General features: G+C 41.1%; 1 protein-coding gene across 2 annotated transcripts in view; it reads left to right on the top strand.

The window, feature by feature from the left end:
• Positions 1-1,841: 1,841 nt before the first annotated feature.
• The window catches only part of LOC120522307 (tripartite motif-containing protein 16-like), a 34,489-nt gene continuing 10,005 nt past the window's right edge, over positions 1,842-26,325 (top strand). For both annotated transcript variants that reach the window (XM_039743347.1, XM_039743344.1), the window contains exons 1-2: positions 1,842-2,508; positions 22,140-22,235. In XM_039743347.1, coding sequence (XP_039599281.1) covers positions 1,921-2,508; positions 22,140-22,235 — 684 coding nt within the window. In that variant the 5' untranslated portion in view covers positions 1,842-1,920. The remainder of the gene's footprint in view (positions 2,509-22,139; positions 22,236-26,325) is intronic.

The raw sequence follows: 26,325 nt of genomic DNA, 5'->3' as shown, positions 1-26,325 counted from the left end.
ACGGACAACAAGAGAACACAATAACACAACATCGACACAGGAAAGCACTGCTTCTGTAGGAGCCACTATAGCTCTCAAGCGGACAGGCAGGGCCACCGCCACCACTTCCAGTCTTCTTAAAAAGTAAGCAATAGGTATCTTTTTGTCTTCATGGTCTTGTGTCAGGACCACAGTCATAAAACCATGTCTCTCGTCCACCTATATTTTCCTACAGTTGGGTATACCCAAAACAGGAGTTATCATCAAAGCTGGTTTGAGATCAGTCAGAGCCTTCTCTGCCTCCTCCGTCCAAGTGATTTTATCAGTCAAGGCTAATCTCTTCCCATGGGGCAAATCCTAATAGTGAGAGCAACTTGTGCTTTGTCTCATGGCCTAGGCATTTTCTGAATAGCTTCAACTCTTTTGTCTGAAAGAGATCTCTCCCCAGGTGTTAACATACGACCAAGTGCACTTTTTGCTTAAACAGCTACAGCTTGTGTCCATTTTTCGGCCAAAAATTCAGAAAGTTTTTGTTGTGTGCATTTCACACCCTCTTGCATCTGAACAAAGCAACAGATCATCCACGTATTGAATGAGTACTCTTTCCCCCCTCAGGCAAGTAGCACTTAAGGTTGCAAGCTATTTCCTTACCATAGACACTAGGTAAGAATTCAAGCTTCTTCCCGACCATAGACACACATAGGTGACTCAGTGTAACCTTGTGGCCTAAACGTCCATGTCAAGCGTTTAGCCTGACAAGTAAAAGCAAACCGATACTGAGAAACAGAGTGAACAGGAACAGAAAAGAAAGCATTAGCTAAATCAATGACAGAAAACCAGCTTGCAGTCGAAGGAATTGTGGAACGAACAATAGTGGAGTTGGGAACAATGGGAGTTCTTGGATGAACAGCTGCATTCACTGACTGCAAATCCTGTACAAACCGCCAGGACCCATAAGCCTCTTTTACAGGTAAAATAGGGGAATTCACTAGTAAGACATTTCAACAATTGCACCTTTGGCTACCAATTCAAAATGTACCCTGGCTATGCCATCCTCTGCCTCTCTAGAGAGTGGATACTGTGCCTTGTAATGTCTGTAATGTGACTTTGGGTGGACAACGAGAGGTTCAAATCCATTTATCCGGCCAAAATTTTTCCCTTTATCCCATAGATAATGTGAAATGCAGTCCAACCACGAAAATTTGGACTGATCATGTGGTGTAAAAGTAGAGCCTGTCTCAAGCAATCTCCGCACTACTCCCACTTGTAACAAGAAATACAACTTCCTCGTACCATCATTCGACTTCCATACTCCTTCCGTCACTTGCTGCCAATCTGACCTATTTTCTTGTTGCATAACCCATGGACCCACATCTTGTTTTACCTAGGGAGACATGTGGGGTGGACCCATCACAGTACCAGGGGTTTTGAGTTTTCAGTAATTGAATGGCTTCTGCTGCTGCCTTCTGATCTCCGATGAGATGAGAAAGAAGGATGGTTTCTATGTGAGTCCCAGCCATTTCGAAACCATTCTCCCAGTCATAATCCACGTCTGAACTGAAGAATCTAGCAGTATAATGAATCATCTGCTTAAGAGATCCAGTCTGCCTGGCCATTACAAGACAAACCTGTCTCTACCTGATTTATGTGTTGTGTTTCATTTTCATTTAATTCCATTTGCACATGTGCACTGAGCTTGGAGTATAAATAAATGAGAAATACTGACGTAAGTTCGACTTTAACAGGCACCCTGGGGTACTGTTACTGTAAATCCTAATGTCACATTGTGATTTTCACTAAGTGAGGCTCACATTAAAGATTTCCCTTTAAATCTCTTCCTCCTTCTCACCAAGTGAAGACAAACTTTCACTTTTGTTTCTTCACAAGTCACTTCCTTGTTTGTCTGACTGATTCTCTCTGCCTGCCTCTCCTCAGACTGCAATGGTCGAAGCCCAGCTGTGTGATTTACAGGATGAGTTCATCTGCTTGCTGTGTGTGGAGACCCTGACTGACCCCGTCTCAATCCCCTGTGGTCACAGTTTCTGTCTGAAGTGCCTCAAGGACTGCTGGGATCAGAGCCAAGAGTGCTGCTGCCCTCAGTGTAAAGAGAACTTCGCCACGAGGCCTGTGCTGCGAAAAAACACTGTGCTGAATGAAGTTGTCAAGAAATTAAAGACAGCAACTAGTTCTCCTTCTCCACCTGCTCTGTCTCAGAATTATGCCAGCCCTGGAGATGTGAAGTGTGACGCCTGTACTGGGAAGAAGTTCAGAGCAGTGAAGACCTGCCTGACCTGCATGGCCTCCTACTGTCAGACTCACCTGCAGCCTCACTTTGAAATAGCAGCCTGGAAGGACCACAAGCTGACTGATCCTGATGGAAATCTGAAGGAGAAATTCTGTGCAAAACATCAGAAATGCTTGGAAATATATTGCAAAACTGAGGAGACTTGCATCTGCTTAATGTGCGGAATGACTGAACACAACCATCATGAAATGGTTGCACTGGAGGCAGAAAGAGAAGAAAAAAAAGTGAGTGGGGTTTAGTGTTTATTAGAAACAAAAAGTCCAAATCATGAAGTGATACGTAAATGTAGTTTGGTAGTGAAATCTGCTCATTCCTTTGGTGAGTCTGAATTGGCTTGTAGGGAAGTGAGGCCTATCCTGATGAGAATGACTGCAAGGCATGAAACAGCCCAGGATGAAAAAGCCAAGGTTTCATGTCAGCTCAAGTGAGCAGAGTGCTTGTAGTAAACTGAGATGAGTTTCTTTGTGCCTTGATCACTGTTGGTTTAAAGAGGCCTCTTTAGTTAAACGACACATTATAGTCAAATGTCAAGCTTTTTCAAAATGAAGGCGATGAATTTTCAATGTGCATAGATTTTTAAGTAACTTTGCAGGATAAATGTCCTATAACCAACATCTTGAAGCACTTTGAAAAATTATAAAAGAACTTCAGCCATTTGAACCTCCCCTCCTGGCATACAGACAACTGCCAAACCTTCTGCCACTAACTAATTGTCTGAAGCTCCCTAAGTGAACCAACAGAAAATGGCACATCTCCCTAAAAACGTGTGCTCACATTTCTAATACAAAGTCTTGTCTCGTGGGACGTGAAAGTGTCTCTCTGAGAAAGTCACATCTCGTCTGTCTAAACAGGTCTTACCTCGTTCCAAGTTTTTTTTTTTTTTATATAATAATAGTAATAATAATACAGAAATGATGTCAAACGTGTGCTCACATTTCTAATACAGATTGTGTAGTTATACCAAACTGCCAACTAGAACATTGCATTAAAGGGATCAATTTCCTGCAGATCATCTAATGTGGTCCACCTCATTCTCTGTATGAAATATCCTCACACTGCACTTTGTGTGAGAGAAACTGGACAAACACTTCACCAGAGAATTAATGTCCACATGTGCCACATCAAGCCTGGTGACACAGATGTTCCTGTAGCAGCCCACTTTTACAGCCATGGACACTGTGAGGTTTTTAAAGTCACAGGGCTTATGGGCAACTTCAGAACATAGCTAGAGAGAAAAGAATGGGAAGTCAAACTTGTGCTAAAATTGAACACATTAAAAAATGGTTTGAATAGAGATGAGAATTTTATGGCCAGATGTGAGGATTGTTTCGATCTCTTGACTGACAGACATTGTATTGAAACTTCAAAAGACTTTGTTGGACAGTTATCTTATCCAAAGATCTTGACTAGACATTGTTCTCCTCTCTTGTTAAATGAATCTTGGCCTGAAAAGGTTTATTAATTTTTTACATTTAAGATTTCTCACTTAATAATAATAAATAATAATAATACATTTTATTTATATAACACCTTTCCCATGCTCAAGGCACTTGAGAACGGGAGGGTATACAGTATATAGCATTGTACTAAACCAGATAAATAAATAAAGAAGATGAAGACAGTAAATTCAGAGAAAGCCGAACAGATAACAGAATTGATGGTCTCACACACACATACATACAGGTTACATGAGCATCTTGACATGGAGGTAAACTGAGAGAACAACAACAACAACAACAACATTTATTTATATAGCACATTTTCATACAAACAGTAGCTCAAAGTGCTTTACATAATAAAGAATAGAAAAATAAAAGACACAATAAGAAAACAAAATAAATCAACAATAATTAACATCGAATAAGAGTATGGTCCAATGGCCAGGGGGGACAGAAAAAACAAAAAAATAAACTCCAGACGGCTGGAGAAAAAAATAAAATCTGTAGGGATTCCAGACCATTAGACCTCCCAGTCCCCTCTGGACATTCTACCTAACATAAATGAAACAGTCCTCTTTGGATTTAGGGTTCTCACGGAAGGGCTTGATGATGGTCATGTGGACTTCTGGCTTTTAGTCCATCATTGTTGGAGCATCATGAAGCTTTGAGTAGGTGGAGGTGGCGCAGGCCACCACCACAAAGAAACCAGAAAAAGAAACAGAAAAAGAGAGTAGGGGTCAGTACCGATTTTAGAGCCACCATGAATAGATATTATGATGAATTGAAACATACAGAGTATCAGGATTAAGTTAAAGTGAAGTTAAATTGAAGTTATAGAAAGGCCATGTTAAAGTAATGTGTTTTCAGCAGTGTTTTAAAGTGCTCTACTGTATTAGCCTGGCGAATTCCTATTGGCAGGCTATTCCAGATTTGAGGTGCATAGCAGCAGAAGGCCGCCCGCCTCACCACTTCTTTTAAGTTTAGCTCTTGGAATTCTAAGGAGACACTCATTTGAGGATCTAAGGTTACGATTTGGAGTATAACGTGTCAGACATTCCGATATATAAGATGGAGCGAGATTATTTAAGGCTTTATAAACCATAAGCAGAATTTTAAAGTCAATCCTGAATGACACAGGTAACCAGTGTAGTGACACTCAAACTGGAGAAATGTGTTCGGATTTTCTTTTCCTAGTTAGGATTCTAGCAGCTGCATTCTGCACTAGTTGCAAATGATTTATGTCTTTTTTGGGTAGTCCTGAGAGGAGTGCGTTACAGTAATCTAGTCTACTGAAAACAAATGCGTGAACTAATTTCTCAGCATCTTTCAGTGATATAAGAGGTCTAACTTTACTTATGTTTCTTAGGTGAAAAAATGCTGTCCTAATGATCTGATTAATATGCGATTTAAAATTCAGATTACAGTCAACAATTACCCCTAAGCTTTTTACCTCCGTCTTGACTTTTAATCCTAATGTATCCAGTTTATTTCTAATAGCCTCATTGAATCCATTATTGCTAATCACTAAGATTTCAGTTTTCTCTTTATTTAACTTGAGAAAGTTACTATTCATCCATTCTGAGATACAAGTCAGACATTGTGTTAGTGAATGAAGATAATTGGGGTCATCAGGTGCTATTGATAAGTACAGCTGTGTGTCATCAGCATAGCTGTGGTAGCTCACGTTGTGCCCTGAGATAATCTGACCTAACGGAAGCATGTAGATTGAGAAGAGCAGCGGACCCAGGATAGAGCCTTGTGGAACACCATATCGGATATCATGTGTCTTTGAGATGTGATTACCACAACTAACAAAAAATTTTCTCCCTGTCAGGTAGGATTCAAACCAATTTAAGACCCTGCCAGAGAGACCCACCCATTGACTAAGGCGATTTCTAAGAATATTATGATCAATGGTGTCAAATGCAGCACTCAGATCTAAGAGGATGAGAACAGATAAATGGCCTCTGTCTGCATTCACTCGCAAATCATTTATTACTTTAACGAGTGCAGTTTCTGTGCTGTGATTTGTTCTAAAACCCGACTGAAATTTATCAAGAAAAAGGGTAAGGGAAGTGTAATAAAGTCAAGTAGAGCTAAACGCCTTCCTGAACTGATGAGTTTTGAGTTGTTTTTTAAAAGAATTCATGGAGTCAGCTGACCTGATTTATTTCGGTAGGTCATTCCAGAGTCTGGGCGTTATACAGCTGAAGGCCCTGCTGTCACCCATGGAGTGTAGATTAGTGTGGGGCACAACAAGATTACCAGAATCAGAGGACTTTAGTGGGCGGGCAGGCACATCGTGATGGAGAAGGTCACTGATGTAGTTTGGCGCGAGGTTATTTAAGGCTTTGTAGGTTATTAGTAAGATTTTATATTCGATTTTGTAAGACACGGGGAGCCAGTGAAGACGGAGCAGGATGGGTGTGATGTGCTCGCTGCTGCTGGTTCGAGTCAGGACTCTTGCATTCGAGTTTTGAATAAGCTGGAGCTGTGATATAAGATTAGAAGGGCACCTGCCAGCAGCGAGTTATAATAATTGATGCGGCATATGATAAAAGCAAGGACATGTTTCTCAGCATTAAAAAAGGAGAGGAAGGAGCAAACATGGGATATGTGATGGAGGTGAAAGTAAGAAAGTTTCTTAATGTGGTTTATGTGGGCGGAATAAGAAAGGGAGGAATCAAAAATGACACCAAAATTCTTTGCAGTAGAGGCAGCTCTGATGAGATCACCACCAAGATGGACTGGTAAGGAGCTAATTTTATTAAGTTGCATTTTAGTCCCAATTTGCAGGAGTTCAGTTTTGTTGCAATTTAATTTTAAAGAGATTAAAAGGTTTTCCAATGTTGTATCTGTCCTGGTGTCTATATAGATACAGGGAACTCCAGTTTCTGTGTTACATCTTCCCTGAAGAAGGGGCCTGAGTGGCCTCAAAAGCTTGCATATTGTAATCTTACTAGTTAGCCAATAAAAGGTGTCATTTGGCTTGACTTCTCATTACATTCCTAATGGCTGACGCGGTACAACACCCTAGTACTACTCACTTTATTAAATAAACAAGTAGGTCCTTAACTGGTCATCAGAGATAATTTTATGTGGTGGGATATTAAGATCATTTACAAGGTCAACACCTTGACTGATAGTACCACCTGATGTATAACAATTTGGCAGAAGTTTTATAAACATTTGCTAAAGTGTCAGTTTCTACAACAATGTGAATATTAAAATCAGGCATCAACATGGCAGGATGTTAATTTACAGCGAGGTCAATTAAAAAATGACATAATTCAATGATGAGTAATGCATGTAGCCCAGCAGCGTGAAAGTGCCCATGAAAGGTAATTTTAACTTCTAATCTTTTTTAGACAAGTGTAAACATCAAATGTTTAAATAATGGGCCTTGATTCACACGTACGTACACCCCATGACATCCCTTCATCAGTTGTCTCTCAAGCACACAAATTAAACCAAACAAGATGGCCAAGGCTGGTGACCTCAGCTTCCAAAGACAGCAAGCAAGACTACCTTAAGAGGGGACTTCCCTGATAAGGGCTAGACTACAGAATACCTTTTCAAAGGCCAGGAGACGCCTCAAGAGATGGGACTTACTAGAAGAACTACCTTTGAAAGGGCTGCTCAAATCAACCAAACAGCTTCAAAATACCTCAGTAGGATCCAGAGAGATGCCTCCAACCTTCAGCTTTCTCATCACTCGCATGAAATGACTGTACAGTTCTAAGAGAAGCTCACATCTGGACAAACATGTAAGGCATGTTCCACAAGGTCTGATCAACCACCTTTAAAAGAGCTAAACAAATAACAGATCACTCAGACAAGCACAGTGGGGCAGATGAAATCTATAAACAAGGAAGGTTTCAATGAGGAAATATTTAAGGAATAATTTCCTTTACATTTTAAGATATCTGCAATATATTTTGATATATCTCAAATGGATTTCATCACATATCATCTCACATACATTTTCAAATATCTTAAAATAACCGTGCCTGCGTTTCAAGATTCATTATTTCATTATTTAAGATTATTTGCCAGCAATTTAATACTAGATGTCAAACCGACAACATGAACAATTCAAAACAGTGCCCAAAACACCAAGCTTTGGCTCAGTATAACCAGGATAGAGACAATCCACATAACTTAAAGAGTCCAGCTAAGTCATTCTTTAAAAAGATGTGCAGTGATGAAGCAGGCTTGATTCAATCTTGTGCTTTGTCTTTAGACAGCATGTTGTTTGCTGTGCGCCTTTGCATGGCAGGCACTGTGTTCTCGTATTAAAAATCCAAATCATTGCACCATTCTGAAATTTAGGCATATTGTCTGCCTCACCTTTTTTTATATCGTAGCTTGATGGCTATTTGCAGTCAATGATATTAGTCAAAAATCAGAGGATTGAGAACTTACCCTTGGTGGTCTTTCTTTTCTGTCAACCATAAGTTACTTTAAGCTAATTGTGAGGTACAAGTTAAGAAACAAGTCCCCAAAAGCCCTTATTTCATATTACAAGCAGACATCTTGAGTAGCTTATCAAAGCTTAAACATAAACCTTTCTAAAAGATAATACCTCTGCCTATTGGTTGCTGCACATTTTCATTTTTCTCCCAGAGTTCTCTGCATTAGCATGTTTATTTGCATCCCAGGATTCAATGCTGTGTTAGAATACATTTTTATTCCCATCAATTTGATTAGCTTTTTTGGCTCAAAGGAATAACAGATCTAGTGGATTCCTTTTCTACAGTTATCTCAAACTACTTGCCCACCATGTCTTCTGATCTTCAATTCCCTTCTCACTTGCCCCTCATTACTTTTCTTCATTCACCCGTTATCTGCTCTCTCATCCTGTGGCCTTGACTGGACTGTGTCATTGTTGAGCTCAGTCGCCTGTTTGTTACCACTTCTTGTCCTCTGCTTGCATTTGTCTTTTGTGGAAGAAATTAAATTTAGACATATTAATAGAATCTTATCTTAAATTTAGAACCTCTTACTTTTAGAAACCAGGCAGGAGAAGAACCGTTCTATTCATCTTTTAATGTCACTTCAAGAAGAGGGAGCATTCTCACAAGCAGCCTATTACAGCCTGGTCAAAATATTAAAGAGTAGAGGTCTGTTTTATAAGCAAATTAATTTACATAGCAGTGTCAATCAATACATGCATTTACTCTGGTTGGCTCATCAGCGTATACCCAAAAGACATATAAAATAAAAGTCAATCTTATTATTTCTCTGGTTCTTCTTATACCTTTGAGTTGAGCTACTGCCCTTGAAATTTTTGTGCCTATAACAACTGTCCATTCTCGTTTATAGGACATCTGCTGATCTCTTAGTCATCTCTTAGTTGCCCTTTAGATGATTAGATAGATAGATAGATAGATAGATAGATAGATAGATAGATAGATAGATAGATAGATAGATAGATAGATAGATAGATAGATAGATAGATAGATACTTTATTTATTTTAGTACATTTTTGTATATTACATCAGCCTTTCTTCTGGTACATTCTTTACGTGACCATCTCAGTATTATTCCTGAACTAATGTGGTGTTGTGGGTCCACAGCTCATTTAGCAAAGGCCAGTTTTTACATAAATAATCACCGCTCTCGCGGCGGCTTAGCGAGGGGGAGTTGGGCCATAGCAAGCCGCGGGTCGATCTGCGGTGTGGGCATTTCTCACCGAGTGCACAGGTGAGGGACTGCCCACATCCGTGATTGTTCCCGTGGCTATTGTGCTACAGCTGCAATGGCCTCTCACTAGATTAAAGAAGCGTGAGTCAGTTGGGAGGATATAGATCGGATCTGAAAAAAAGAAAAAAAGGAAAGATCAGAGAAAGAGAAGGAAATGGAGGTTGGCGGCAGGAAGCAGTAAGGAGAGACAGAGCAAGTCAATGAAGCAGGAAGTGGGCGAGCGATCGCAGGTTCCTGAAGGCAGCCTGGGTGTTTGGCCAACACCTGGGAGAAGAAGTGGTTGTGGTCGCTCCCGCAGAGTTTGCTTCGGAGGGCAGGAGTGAGCGGAAGGCGCAGGACTCTCCGCAGAAGGTAGCGGGAGTCAGGACTTGGGACGTGGTGTTCCCTGCATGAGAGCCTTGGCCGTGGGGAATTCCCAAGTCCAGAGGAGCCGACCGGAGCCAAGGATCGGTAAGGCAACTGACAGCAGAGGCAGGCACAAAGGTCAGCTGCAGAGAAAGAGCGTCTCCCTTGTTGCGGGGCCCAGATGGGTGAAGCAGGAGAGACACTAGTTTAAAAAAAAAAAGCACCGGGCTTCTTTATAGACTGTTTCCTGTTGAATGTTTAAACCTCGTTTTTAAAGGATTGTTTTTTGTAGTGGTTTTAACCTCCACATTTTCTTAAAGGGTTATTTATTTATTTATGAAACTTTGGAATCACTGCACTTTATGAACACTTTGTTTTGTTGTTGTTACCATCCCCCTGCTCAGTTGTTATTGTCTCACTGTCCAGCTCATCAGTGACATTACCGACGGTATTGAGTTCAAGGGCTTCCGAATATCAGATGGGAGCGTGGAGCCAGAACCCACATCGTCGTCAGCTAGGGGACTTTGCTTGCCAATTCCCAGACCCCCGCTCCATGCTATGTGCTGTTGTGAAGAAAGAGGGGCTGAACGCATCCCAAAGAGATGTGGTTGCTACTCTGTAACCCCCTCTTAAACGCTGATACAATGGGAAATAAATACATTTTTTTTTTAGCTCCTCTTTGCTCGATCATCTGTTGGCTTGATGCTGCTGCCGTGACATGTCATCTGCATGTCATGTGGCACTTTAAACATTTAAAAGCCTGTACAGCAGCTGTCCTTTTGTCTCACTGCCTTGTCTCTCTTCTCCCCCAGACATCCTCAAACAGTATTCGATCTCTTTTCGCTGTTCCGTTATTTCATCGAGGAATATTTTCCATTTCTTTGCACTAATGCTATCTTTACTATCATTTTTTTTTGAGACTTTCAAATTTTCCTACTTCCATTATCTCTAACCTGCTCTGCATGTGTACCGCACTAACGTTTTTGAATTCTTTATGATGTTCTACTTTGTCATCTACTCTTTGTCTTTCATTTCCTGCCCCAGGCGTGGTTAAATCTCTTCGCATAAAGTCTAGTGTTGCGGGACATGAAAGTGTCTCTCTGAGAAAGTTACGTCTCGTCTCTCTGAACAGGTCTCGTCTCGTCCCAAGTTCCATCCATCCATTCATTATCCAGTCTGCTACTGTATATCCTAACACAGGGTCACGGGGGTCTGCTGAAGCCAATCCCAGCCAACACAGGGCGCAAGGCAGGAAATAAATCCCGGGCAAGGGTGCACACACACACACACACACACACACCCACACACCAAGCACACACCAGGGACAATTTCTCATCTCATGTTTTTTTTTATATAATACTAGGGGGCTTTGCCCCCTGCTCACTTCGCTCTCCAACCCCCATGTTTGGTTTTCTGGATACACACTTGTAAGATTTTTCTTTCTTTGAATTGTTGCTATTTCATTAGTTTCACTTTTATTTCAGAACTTCTGTAAAAACAATATTTGGAATCTTTCATGTCCCAATTTGCTGAATCTTTTAAATGAGGTCTGTGAGACTTGTGTTTAATGACTTTGTACCATAATTTAGGATTGGTTTCTCTGTTTGGAATTTCAGCACAGACAAAATGATCAAAATCATCAGCAGTTAATAATTTTTTTTTGCATGTGAGCTAAACCCCGTTTCTGAAATTCTCTGACTTAAACTAATTTCCTTTTGTTTGCGTCAATGCGAATGTGCTCTCTTTTTTTTAATACTGTAGCAAATGACGTAATAAAGTTCTACTTTAACAATCGGCGACTGCGTAACCCCAAACACAACTTTCTAGCACCCTCTCCAACCTTTCCTCCCACTGGTCTCGCCTCCCCCTTACCGCATCAATCAGCACCCAGCTATCAGTCTGCCGTGCTGCACTCTGCCCTCCCTCGAGCGGACTTAACAGTCACTTAAAACAAAAAAGGCTTCATCTTGGCTGGGACACTACTATACTTTCGTCTGTTACTGCTTTCATATTCTGTACCTTTCTCTGCATGTGTATCGCGCCTTGGGTCTCTTTTCTTCGCGCTGCTCTTTCTCCTTTGCTGAGAGCACAGGATCTGTATGTGCCACATGACTTTACATGACTGAATGTTTTGCTGTCTGTCCGTGGTATTATTTGATAAGAAGGGTATGTCTTGCAAGAAACTTATGTTTACGGTCCCCATGAGACACTCCGTGGCCGTCTTTTTTGTCTCGTGGGTCTTTAAAATGTCTTTAGAGAACTTCCAAGAAGATCACGTATCATCGCCTTGCTTTTCCATTCCAGGGATTTTTTTTATATATAGAAGAGATATTAATAATTATACAGAAAAGATCGGGTGGCATGGTAGCGCAGAGGTAATGCTGCTGCCTCACAGTAAGGAGACTTGGGTTCACTTCTTGGGTCCTCCCTGTGTGGAGTTTGCATGTTCTCCCCGTGTCTGTGTGGGTTTCCTACGGGTGCTCCAGTTTCCTCCCACAGTCCAAAAGACATGCAGGTTAGGTGCACTGGCAATCCTAAATTGGCCTTAGTGTGTGTGGGTGTGTGTACTGTGGTGAGCTGGTGCCCTGCCCGAGGTTTGTTCCTGCCTTGTGCCCTGTGCTGGCAGGGATTGGCTCCTGCAGACCCTCTTGACCCTGACTGACTGACAGAAAAGACATTAAGCATGTGCTCACATTTCTAATACAGGCTGTGTAGTTATACCACACTACCGACTAGAACATCACATAAAGGGGCCATTTTCCTGCAGATCATCTAATGTGGTCCACCTCATTCTCTGCATGAAATGTCCTGACACTGCACTCTGTGTGGGAGAAACTGGACAAACACTTAGCCAGAGAATGAATTTCCACAGGTGCCACATCAATCATGACAACAGTGATGTTCCTGTAGTTGCCCACTTCCACAGCCATGGACACTGTGAGAAGGTCTATAAAGTCACAGGGCTTATGGGCAACTTCAAAACACAGCAAGAGAGAAAAGAATGGGAAGTTAAACTCATGCTAAAATTTAATACATTACAACATGACGTGAATAGAGACGAGATTTCCATGGCCCGATATGAGGATTGTTTGCATCTCTCAGACTGACAGACAGCCTGACTACAGGCCCACATTGTATGTAAAATCTCATCAGAAACCTCAAAAGACTTTGCTTGGCAGTCATCTTATCCAAAGATCTTGACCATCCAGTGTTTTCCTCTCTTGCTAAATGAATCTTAACCTGAAGAGGTCTATTAATTTTGTTCATTTAAGATGTCTCACTTAAAGGGTTTTCCAATGTTGTATCTGTCCTGGTGTCTATATAAATACAGGGAACTCCAGTTTCTGGATGACATCTTGCCTGAAGAAGGAGCCACTTGGGTCTCATCTAGTTTTTTTTAACATAATAATAATAATAATAATAATAATAATAATAATAATAATAATAATAATTCATTTTCTTTATAAGGCACTTTACATTTGTAGTAAACCTCAAAGTGCTGCATAAAAAAAAAATTAACAAAGACACAACAAGATAAATACTAACATAACACAATGATTGGAGGCAATTTTGTTAATATGCTTTCCTAAAATAGAAAAGCCTTTAACTGTTTTTTAAAACAGCCCACAATCTGCTGTAGAGAAATATACACACTGCAAACAAAAATACTATTACATTTTAATTATATTATGTTACATCTAAATTATTCTCTCACACTTTCTCCTATATCTTTTATTAGATTCTAGACTAAACACACACGTAATTAAATTAAACATAATGTTGGTTTACCTTTGCGAGCTGCATAGTGTAGCTACGGTCTGGTCACACAATTTACTCATTTAATACTACGCTTATCTAACATAACATTCAGATGTAATATTATGAGCTCCAGTATTTAAAACCCATTCCACCCTGGAGGTCTGAAAATTAACATTACAGTTCTATTTAAATTCGAGCACTTTAAACTATGTAAAATCCCCCCATTTAGAGGAGTCACAGGCAGGTTATCACATTAAACTGTTCCACTGCTACTTTTATGACTGCCACTTCTTCATTTGTAAAGGAAAGGTAGTTCTCAGTAAGTTCTAACAGCTCTAGCTGCGTTCTCGTTATAGTGTGAGGTGTAGTGGTTGAGGTTTTGGGCTTTAGATCTTGAGGTTGTGGGTTCAAATCCCACTACTGACACCACTGTGTGACCTTGAGCAAGTTATTTTACCTGTATCTGCTTGAACTGGAAAACGAAATGGATCCAATTGGATCTCACATCTTGTAAGTCACCTTTGATAAATGCATCAGCCAAATCTTCTTCTTCTTCTTTCAGCTGCTCCTGTTAGGACCTGCCACAGCAGATCATCTTCTTCCATATCTTCCTGTCCTTGTCATCTTGTTCTGTTACACCCATCACCTACATGTCCTATCTCTAGCACATCCATAAACCTCCTCTTAGGCCTTCCTCTTCTTCTCTTACCTGGCAGCTCCCTCCTTAACATCCTTCTCCCAATATACCCACCATCTCTCCTCTTCACTTTGTCTCCCAACCGTCCAACTTGAGCTGACCCTCTAATGTCCTCATTTCTAATCCTGTCCATCCTCGTTACACCCAATGCAAATTTTAGCACCTTTAACTCCAGCTCTGCCCCTGTGCCACCGTCTCCAGCCCATATGACATAGCTGGTCTCACTACCGTCCAGTAGACCTTCCCTTTCACTCTTGCTGATATCCATCTTTCACAAATAAGTTATAATAGCGTTGTCAATCAAAATAGCCGTATTTCAAAGCATGTAAACATTTAGCAAACAATATTTTGAACTGTAATATTGTTTTGTTGGCTGGTTTTCTATTTTTTAATTTGATATGAATCATAGCAAGGACTGTTTATGTCATCCTTTTTTGACTATCAGTTCATTTAGATTCCCTTTAGTGTTAAATTTTAGAATTTGCTTAATTTAATATAGCCCAGCTCTCCCCAAACATCCTGAAATGCCTGTCATCTTTAAGGGGCCTTAGCTGCCTCGACAGCTTGCATTTGTTATCTATTTAGTTAGCCAATAAAAGGTGTCATTTCACCCTACTTTCTCCTGTATCAGTCTATGGCTAACACGGTACAACACTCTACTGCTATCTTTAGATGAGGCATGAGCATTTGTTAGAGATGAATGACAATATCTTTGCTATATTTTGGAATTTTTGGCAAGAATCCAGCAGAATTTATAATCCAATGAGGCTGAGGTCTGCGGGGGGCTGGTGCCCTGCCCAGGGTTTGTTTCCTGCCTTGCGCCCAGTGTTGGCTAGGATTGGTTCCAGCAGACCCCCGTGACCGTTTTGTTAGGATATAGCGGGTTAGATAAAGGATGGATGGATGAGGCTGAGGTGTCTGATGAAGGAGTTCATCATTACAACCTTTACTTGAAACACTTGGGATAGTTACAGCTTACAGAAATGTGTGAGATATACAATTTAGAGTTGAGTTAGACTGCACTTCACACCTTATTACTGTGTATGGGTGTTTTTTATTTTTGGTTCATTTTGTTATTGTCACACCTACCTTTAAAATACATGGCATCATCTGAAAATGTGTGCTACCTCAAATCACATAGGCGAGCGCTGTGTGATTAGAACTGATGAACTATGGAGATCCTACCATAGCAAATTCCGGCAGATACTCGGAGAAGGTTAGGAAAGTCAGTCAGGTTTCCTAAAGAAAAGTTTCAACAACTTGCACACATTAAAGGAAATGCTTCAATTAAAGTTTTAATTTGAGGTAGAGTTGATTAAAGAAAATATGAAGTTGTATCATCTGCATCTTTCCATACAATGGCTCTAATCTCTGAAATCCAATCAGATTTTTCTAAAATGGTAAAAGATTTGCAAGCTTCTGGCCTTCAACAATGTCTAAGATGTGTGAGTTCTGAAAAATTTGTTGTGAAGGTTTACCTAATCATTCATTTCCTTAAGCACTCTTGAGTGTTGTCTGCTCCCACCAGTATATTTCATTTTAGCCTTTAGCCTAATGCTAGTAGCACTTCTATCTCTATGCTCTCCAAATTAATTATTCCTTTAAATTTTGCCTGTGTATGTTAGAAAGTAATCTATTGTGGCGGACAGTCGGGACCAATGCCTGACCAGGACACCCCTTTGGCACTGGATCCGGTGAAGCAGCCATGGGATGCACATTACGTCCCCCGGAACACTTGGTGGCAGCCCCCCTGGTGTTGCATCGGGGCCACAATTATGTTACACTGGAGCTCATCCCTGTTGGGCTCTGTGGCCACCGCCAGGGGGAGCTGCAAGGCTTCCTGTGCCCATGTGGGTGGTAATGCAGCCACACCCGGAAGTGCAGCCTAATTAGGTCAATTACCACCTGGAGCACCTCTGTAGCATGTTCTCCTTCAGGCCTTCTTACCCAATGGTGTCACTTCATTACCAGTTTATCTTCTGTCAACCGATTTGCACCCTTGGCTGTACCACCTGGGTTTGTCTTGCAGGTCCTGCTTATCTTATCATCTCAATTTCCTGCTCAATTCTCAGTTGTTTCATGGCAGTCACTTCATTGGTAATCAATGCTGAATATGGTCGATAAAATGACCCACCCTGTAGCAACTCATTGGCCCATTTTTATAACTGAAGTTTGTGTTGGTTAACATTCACATGCTTTCATATTTCTACAATTACATTTTAAATGTTGTTTAATTTCTCCAGGCTTCTGTTGTAATGTATTTTTTTTAAATATGTCCACTATTTGATTTACTTCCAGCTTTATCTGAGCTCATCAAACTCCTGTTTAGTCTTTAAGTTTAACTTCTGACTGAACTCATCAGAATCACTTGTGTCTTAGTGGCCTTACTTACAGTATCTCAGTTACTTAAGAAAACCACATGGCCAGACACTTCAAAATGTTGCTCACAGGTCTGAGCTGTGGAACTGTGCTGTAGATCTTATAATTTTATGTGAAAGTCCCCCTGAGTTTTCAAGTATTGCTCTATCTACATAGTTCCATTTGTTTATTTGTGAAATACTGGTCTACTGGTCAAATAAGTAACTAGAAGATGAATAGTAATTCAAAAACTAAGGCAAAATTCTAAACCAAGACCACTAAAAGTCAAGCAAAGAATTGCACTCACTAACCTTAGATAACCAGGAAGTGCACTGTGGTGGCCTTCAGTGTTGTGCCTGAACTAGTGCAAAACAGCACATTAATTGAACAAGTTCATTTTTCTAAGAATGGTGAACTTAACGTAAAGTACTGTGTTTATTTGTGTACCACGCACCCTCATGTAAGACATGCACCCTAATTTTTACAAAGAAAAAAAGTTTTGCCCCATGTACGACATGCGTTGTGATTGTATAGGAAGCGTTTATAGAGAGAATGAGAGCGCTGTTGAGCGAGAGCAAGCGAGCGAAAGAGACAAAGTGCGAGTGTGTGAGCAAGTGAGCGAGAGAGATAGCGTGAGTACGCTAGCAAGCGAGCGAAAGAGACAAAGTGCGAGTGGGTGAGCAAGTGAGCAAGAGAGAGAGCAAGTGAGGAAGCCCAAGCAGAAGAAGTAAACATTACAGAATTACATTTCCTCGTGTATGACACGCACCTGATTTTCTAATGCTAATTTTTGGGGAAAAATGTGCACGTGGTATACGCGTAAATACAGTATTTGCAAGGGAAGAACATGAACGTGAGCTAGTTCAGTTTTATGAGACATTCTAGATCTGGTTTAGGTCCAGATTAAATGTATTGCCTTACCCTGTAATGCAGGGGTGAGACTTTCGTAAAAATTGTTTGCCATTTATTTTTATGCAAGTGTATTGCCAGGTTGCTGTTTGTGGACTACAGCTCTGCATTTAACACCGTTATTCCTTCCCAGCTCATTACTAAACTCCTGGATCTGGGGCTTAGCTCTTCATTGTGCAACTGGGTACTGGACTTCCTCACCGGCAGACCTCAGCAAGTGTGTATTGGTGGGAAAATCTCCTCCATCATCTTCATCAATACTGGCATCCCACAGGGCAGCATGCAGAGCCCCCTGCTTTACTCTCTGTATACCCTTGACTGCGTAGCTAAGTACAGCTCTAACACCATCCTCAGGTTTGCTGACGATACCACAGGGAAGAGGCCAGACTCCTGGCAGAATGGTGTCAGGACAACCTCACCCTCAACATTAGCAAAATTAAGGAGATGATTGTGGATTTCCACAAACAGGCGACAGAGCACAGCTCCATCTACATTGGAGGTGAGGCTATGGAGCAGGTCAGCAGCTTTAGGCTTCTCAGAGTAACCCTCACTGATGACCTTAAATGGTCAAGTCACACTGAAGCAGTAGTCATAAAAGCCCAACAATACCTCTACTTCCTCAGGAGACTGGGTAAAGCCCGGGTGTCCCCCACAACCCTGTGCAGATTCTACAGGTGTACTGTGGACTCCATCCTGACAGGATGCATCACATCCTGGTACATCAACTGCTCAGTTCAGGACTGCAGAGCTCTGAAGCGTGTGGTGAATACAGAACAGCAGATCATGGACACACAGCTCCCTGCGATCCATGACATCCACACTACACGCTGTCTCAGAAAAGTGAACTGTATCAGGCAGGACCCCAGCCACCCTGCACTGTCACTTTTCACCCTCCTCCCATCTGGGAAGCGACTAAAGTCCATTTGGACGCACACCTCCAGGTTCAGGAACAGATTCTACCCAACTGCAATTAGACTCATGAACAATTGGTAACCTTGTGTCACCTCCACTGCTACCTGCACATATACTTCTGCCACTGTCTCTATTTATTCCTAGGATTCTGGTTTTATTTATTTACTGTATATATTTATAGTTATTTATTTATTGTGTGTTTGTTATCTCTGTTCACTGTCTGCGGAGGCACATGCAAGCACTTTCATTGTACATGGTACTTGTATTTGTACACATGACAATAAAGAATTGAATTGAATTGAATTGTATTCGGAAAAAATAAAGTCAAATCAAATAGGCACCGTCTGTGTCTGCCTGCTTGTACTTAAGATGCACCCACACTGACACGAGCACACAGTGAAGCTCTGCTTTCGCTTTTGGGATAACATTCACGAGGCCACTTTATATTTTTCCCCGTTGGACATCCAATATGTGACGCAAATTTTGAACAGCAGTGTAATAGGTTAGTTCACCCACATGCTAATTCCACAGTCACCATTTCTGTCACGCGGTTGGAAATAGATTGGTAATGTATATGTATACTTGCATCTATTTACTTTCTTTTTTGAGGATGGAGGATATTAACATATATGGTTATACGAGGGGGACCCAAAAATAACCGGAAATATTTTTAAAACGTGTTTAATTTAATTTTCTGTACAAACTACAATTAGTCTCCTTCAACGTACTCTCCATTGGCGGAAATACACTTATCTAACCGTTTGTTCCATTGTTCGAAACATAAATTTGTCTGAATTAATGCCCTTTAATGCTCTGGTCGTTTCTTGTTTTACCGTCAGCAAAACGTCTTCCTTTCAAGTCTTTTTCATTTGAGGAAACAAAAAGAAATCACACAGAACTAAATCCGGTGAGTACGGTGGGTGGTTCAGGGTTGTCATACCGTTTTAATAGCAATAGTTTCTGCAACACTTTTTTCAAGAAGAAAACAAAATTTCACTGCCGCGCGTTGCTTGCGATAATCGACCATCGTAAAAAAACGACGCTTGCACAAAACTACTTTTACAAAATTCACTGAACACAAGCACAACCTTCCAGATTGATGGCACTTGGCAGACTGACTAGTGAGGAGTGTAACTAGATCACCCTAGCCCTAGTTACATCGCCCAACCACGTACTACAAGTACCAACCTAACAACAACAAAATTCCGGTTATTTTTAGGTCCCGTATGTGTTTGTTGCTGGGTATAACTCAATAAAGTGTATTTAAATAAAAAAGTGCTCATAATTTGTAACAATTCATCCTGCCATGCTGACACGAGATGATCGTTACCAGTAACCTGTCCTAATTGGCGGCAGATGATTAAAAAAGGATAGGCCAATATCACACCCTGTAGACCCCCCATACACACCTTATTTAAAATGTTCAGTCACCCCTGATGCCAGAGCATTTATAGTGCAAAAAAAAAAAGACTAGTGGTCAATCTCCATAAACACATGAGGAATATATTACATCACAGAAAAGACGGAAAAAAAACAATCCCTTCCATATGCCCTTCTGCTCAACCCACAATAAACCTTATGTGGGACGATACAAAAAAATATATCTATATACAATAAGAATATTCCTCCCCCCAGTTCCCCTTCCAGAGCTCATAAGTAAGTCCACAGTTCCAACCCCTGTGGGCAGCAGGTGAAACGAAGAGTCCTAACAGATGCTGACTCCTAACAGCAAAAAAATCTTTGCCATAAAAGCTATACAGTCAGTCTGCACCATGATAATGAGCTGTAAGTTCTTCGACAAGCTCACCTGAATCCATGGGAAATAGTGGAACGATCAATTCACCAGTCAGAAAAGAATTCCTGACTTCCACCTAACCGTCAGCACTTTAGAAGTTCCTGTACTTCGTCTCATGGCCCAGGCAGTTACTGATCTGCTTCATTCGATTTTCCCCCATCTTCTTCATGGCTCTCCTCTCTCCCTTTAAACAGTGCACTTTATGCAAATTCATCCCTGAAAATGAACAAAAAGGAAACCGGAAGTCCCACCTCTGGAGCACCGCTATCAATCTCAGTCTGTAAGTACAATCCCCACAACACTCGATCGACAGAAAAGCCAGTAGTCTGCATGACCATCATCATCAAGTCCTTCCATGAGAACCCTAACTACAAAGTGGACTGTTTCATTTATGTTAGGTAGAATGCCCAGAGGGGACTGGGTGGTCTCGTGGTCTGGAATCCCTGCAGATTTTATTTTTTTCTCCAGCTGTCTGGATTTTTTTTTTCTGTCCACCCTGGCCATCGGACCTTACTCTTATTCTATGTTAATTAATGTTGACTTATTTTAATTTCTTACTATGTCTTTTATTTTTCTATTCTTCATTATGTAAATCACTTTGAGCTACATTTTTTGTATGAAAATGTGCTATATAAATAAATGTTGTTGTTGTTGTTGACAGCAGAAAAACACTTACTTTTATTTATGTGGCAGAGCTACAAATGATTGTATTTTATTCAAGAACACTGTAATATAAGGCATGCAAAACTGAAAAAAGTAAACTCATGGGTCATATATTTTCACTCCTTAACAAATATAAAATGAACTGAACATGAACTAGTTAAAAATTGAAATGGTGAACTCTGAACATGAATGAATTCATTTTAATCTGCGTAAAATGAACTTTGAGGGAGTTCTTGTGAGGTGTGAACTTACACAACACTGGCGGCCATGATACCGGCACGCTACTGAGCCACAGGTCACGGCCACATCTATAACAACAAGTGACAGCAGCAAAAAAATGAATCCACAAAATGGAATTAAAAAGATACAACAAGAATTTAATATAATTAAGCTAACTTGTGTGGCAGACAGCCGAGGTCTGTATTCACTGTATATTCAGGGGGAGCAGCCCTGGACGCTAGATGGCCGCCCCCCTGGGTTGGAGCAGTGCCTCGGTTTCCCACAGGGATCCATGGGAATTGGAATTTGGTGCAACCCTGTTGGGTCCCGCAGGTGCCGCCAGGGGGTGCTGCAGCTGGGAATCCTGAGTCTGTATGGGCAGCGTATTCGCCACACCCGGAAGTGCAGCTGGAACTCGGTGATCAAGCACATCCGGGTGGACTATAAAAGCAACCACCACTCAGCGGCCAGAGTCGGGAGGAAGAGGACTATGCTTGGTGGTGCAAAGAGGAAGAGTGTTTGTGTTGAGGTGGTCTGTTTTAGGTCTGTGTTGTGCCTGTGGGACACGGAGAAGATGTGCCCTAGAGGTGAAGAAAAATAAAAGTTTATTTGGCTTTTATACGTGCCTCCAGAGTGAGTCTGTGTTGGGTCAGGCGCCAAAATATAGCACCTTTTATTACACTTGAAATAAATAGTAAATGTTGGACTTAAATGCTTAGGTATCAAAACAGTAGGACTGAAAAATAACTCTTACCTATAAACTCAAGGAGAAGCAAGAAAAATGACGTTAAAATACCGATCACAATCTCAAGAACTAACTTGTACACCAGTGTGTCTACAAGCTGTCTTTGTTGTTTGTGGTGCTCTTCCAGCCCAAACTCCACCTTGAATCAGTTCAATTATTCTTCACATTTGTTGAAGTAAATCTCTCTGTGTCATGAAATGTCAAACAAATGTGCTGTAAACATTTGAGGCCTTAAAAACAGAAAAAGAAATAAAATGTGAAAGTGAATTCCAATTAGACCACACATGTCATCTTATATTTCCAAACAGAACCAGATGGATGAGACCATGAACGAAATTGACAGGAGACTTGAGGATAGAGAGAAGAAACTAAAGGAGTTGAGGAGGGCGATGGAGCAAATGAAGGTGAGTGGAATTAAGATGACGTTTCATATCGAAGGGAGGAGAAGCAAAATAAACGTACAACAGCCAGCCAAGCTTCACTGGTAAAGACATGAGGGGAAAGGAAAATGAGGATGGAGAGAAACTGTTATATTGTGTCCTGAATGGGATTTGACTGTTGACAGCGTTTCTTTGTTAAATCCAGAAAGGCTACATTACACTCTCGGGTAGCAAAGAAGGTAAAGAAAAATGTGAAGTCTGCGGACAGAATGGTGGATCTTGGTAGGAAAGAAAGAGGAGCTGAGGTTAGCTCTACACCAGATTAGTAGTGTCTGCCATTTTAAAGCAAGCTGTATCATTAACACAAGACAAGAGTGTATCTGAACTTTCTTTGGAAATTACTGGGAGACCAAATTCCAATTGTTGCTGTTTTCAGTTCCATACTTGTTGTCTCTGAACCCAGCATTTACTTGCGTTTTGGTTTAACATCAGCCACTGGATTACCTTGAACATGGTACTACAGTTGTTACCTGTAAACGATTATTGGGACTTTGTAAACAAGGACTCTGAAGTGCTTTTCAAATGTTTAGTGAACCAAAGGCAAACGTAGCAGAAGCTGCGGCCAAGCCACTCAAGGTGATGGTCAATCTGATGGGGCTGACAAAAACAATTTGTGAGTTGCTATTGAGTTAAAAAGAGGTTGAGGAGGCAAGTGGCCGAGGTATAGAAGGGTCCCAGAGTAGAGTTAGAGGTAGTTGAAGCCAGGCAAAGGCCTTTGAAATCTCGCTGAAGGTTACCATCAGGAGGAGGAGGCAGGATGAAGTGTGCTTCACTCCTTTGTATGGAAGCATATACTGTAGATGGTTTAGTATTACCGGTCATGAGGTCTCCTCCTCCACTCAGTTCATTGAATTCTTGTGATTCTATGTCCCTGCCGCTTATGAAGCCTCATATGGATTTCCTAGTTATTGTAAACTTCATTATTAAAGTACTAAGGGGCTTTGCCCCCTGCTCGCTTCACTTGCCAACCCAAAATGCCTGCACTACGTACCACCCATTTCGCGTCTTTGCCGCACACATTGTGAAGTGGGGGCTGAACACACTCCAAGGAGACGTGGTCTCTCCTCCAAAACCCCCTCTTAAATGGTGATACAATGGGAAACAAATACAGCTTTTTTTATTAACCTCCTCTTTGCTTGATCAGCTGCTGGCTTGCTGCTGCTGCCATGCCATGTAATCTGCATCTCATGCGGCACTTCGAGTGTTTAAAAGCCTGTATAGCAGCTGTCCTTTTGTCTCATTGCCTTGTCTCTCTTTTCCCCCAGACATCCTCTAACACTATTTGATCTCATCTTGCTGTTCCGTTATTTCATTGAGTAATATTTTCCATTTCTTTGTGCTAATGCGATCTTTACTATTATTTTTGTAAGATTTTTGAATTTTCCTACTTCCATTATCTCTAATCTGCTCTGCATGTGTACCGCGCTAACGTTTTTGAGTTCTTTGCGATGTTCTACTCTTTGTCTTTTATTTCCACCTCCGGGAGTGGAAACCCTCTTGGCACAAATTCTCGTCTCGCGGGACGTGAAAGTGTCTCTCTGAGAAAGTAACATTTTGTCTCTCTGAACAGGTCTCGTCTTTTTTTATATAATAATAGAGAAAAAGTCAAGCAAAATGGCACCTTTTATTGGCTCACTAAAAAGTTTACAATATGTAAGCTTTCGAGGCAACTCAAGCCCCTTCTTCAGGCAAGATGTAATACAGAAACTGGAGTTTCCTGTGTTTATATACACACACTAGGACAAGAAACAACATTGGTAAATCTTTAAATGAAAATTTTTAAATGTAAAAAATTAATAGATTCCTCCATGCTAGGGTTCATTTAACAAGAGAGAGAAGAACAATGTATGGTCAAGATCTTTGGATAAGATAACTGTATCAGATTTTGCTGTCTGTTTAATATCCCTGTTTTCACTCTCTGTCGGAAGCAGTCTATACTGTAGAATTATCCAGGGTGGAGTTTCTGCCAGCTTCTGGTGTCCATGTGGATTTATTGGTGGGGTTGTTGTAACTGCTTGTTGTTGGTTCCTCTGTGTTCTCGTTTTCTTTCTTGTGGAAAAATTCTTTTAGTCTGAGTTTTCTGAAGAATTCTTTCATATCACTGCAGAGTCTGATGTTGTCAATGGGCTTTGCAGGACAATATGAGAGTCCCTTTGTGAGTACTGAAATCACTGCTTCATTTGGTGTGTATGAGGAGAGATTAACAATGCAGGTCTGTTGCTCTTTGTTTTTTGCTATTAAGTGTCCAGCTTTATCTCGTAGTCTATGCAGCTTTTTCTTTTTGTTGACGATAAAGACTTTCTGGAGTCTTTTGTAATAGCGATGGAGCTCCTTTACCAATGTTAAATGAACCCTAGCCTGAAGGAATCTATTAATTTTTTACATTTAAGATTTCTCACTTAAAGATTTACCAGTGCTGTTTCTTGTCCTGGTGTGTATATAAACACAGGGAACCCCAGTTTCTGTGTTACATCTTGCCTGAAGAAGGGGCCTGAGTTGCCTCGAAAGCTTGCCTATTGTAATCTTACTAGTTAGCCAATAAAAGATGCTATTTTACTTGACTTTTTCTCGACATTCATAATGGCTAACACAGTATAGCACCCTAGTATTATATAATAATAATAATAATAATAGTACAGAAAAGATGTCACACGTCCGCACACATACTGCGTTATCTGAATTTCGCGCGGCGCACTTCTGTCATATTACCTATGTCCATATATTCGATCTCTTTTTGCTCTTACCTTTTTATCAATATTGTATTAAATTTTGATTCTGTGTTTGGAATTACATCGTGACAACTGTGGATTCTAGAGGTGCTGTTGCCTTGTTGAACCTGTCAGACAGACGTCCCAGACACATGTGTAAAACACCAAGAAGATTTTAATAATAATATTGTTCCAATAAAGTGCACAAAGCAATGCACTCTCCACAATTCTATAAACAAGAATCAATAACACACACAATCCTCCACTCCCAGGAGCTCCATCCTCTACCACCCAACTCCAGCTCGATCTGCTGGGGTTTCCCAGAGTCCTTTTATAGTCCTTGACACAGTAGTATTCCGTCTCCGAGTTAAATGCCTTCTTCAGGTGCCCTGGAAGTACTGTGTGTTTCCATCCTCGTGACTCCTACGTACTTCTGGGTTAACGTCATGATAATATCCACCTGGTTCTTGGAGAGCTCCCCCTGGCAGCACCCAAAAGGGCTGAAGAACCAGACTCCATGTCCCATGCTGCCCTGCGGGAATCTGGGGAACCATTTCCGTCCAGGGGAGCTGCCATCTAGCATCCTGGGGTGTAGTGCCCTAAAAAGGCTCTTTCTTCCAGTTGAGGGATGACCTGGCCAGACTGAAACGGCATCTGTCCATCACACAATGCAGCATATAACTACCCATGAGTGAATATTGTTTCTTTCTCTCTACACGAACTGTGTCTGACAATAGAATTCACACAAATGAGTAATGACTGAACTGTGTGCGTGGTTATGTGGGCAGGACTTTTCCAAATGTCTTTGCATTTGCTCTTGTCTCATGGAGCTTTGTAATTTTCTCTCCCGGGATTTCACCTTAATCTTTTAATTCTCGTGGATACACCTCTTCATTGGGAAGAAACACTACTTTATTTTTTCTTTGATGACAACACAAATTAGACAATCTACAAGTCTCCAACTTAAAGTTTAAATCCAAACAATATATTCAATCTCTTTTCGTTATTTCGCTCTTTTCATTATTTCATCGAGTAATAATTTCCATCTGTTACCGCTAATACAATCTTTCCATCCATCCATCCATTTTCTAACCCGCTGAATCCGAATACAGGGTCACGGGGGTCCGCTGGAGCCAATCCCAGCCAACACAGGGCACAAGGCAGGAACCAATCCTGGGCAGGGTGCCAACCCACCACAGGACACACACAAACCCACCCACACACTAGGGCCAATGTAGAATCGCCAATCCACCTAACCTGCATGTCTTTGGACTGTGGGAGGAAACCTGAGCACCCGGAGGAAACCCACGCAGACACGGGGAGAACATGCAAACTCCACGCAGGGA

This window comes from Polypterus senegalus, chromosome 2 (assembly GCF_016835505.1).
Source record: "Polypterus senegalus isolate Bchr_013 chromosome 2, ASM1683550v1, whole genome shotgun sequence".
NCBI lineage: Eukaryota > Metazoa > Chordata > Cladistia > Polypteriformes > Polypteridae > Polypterus > Polypterus senegalus.
This window is presented reverse-complemented; position numbering and strand designations above follow the sequence as displayed.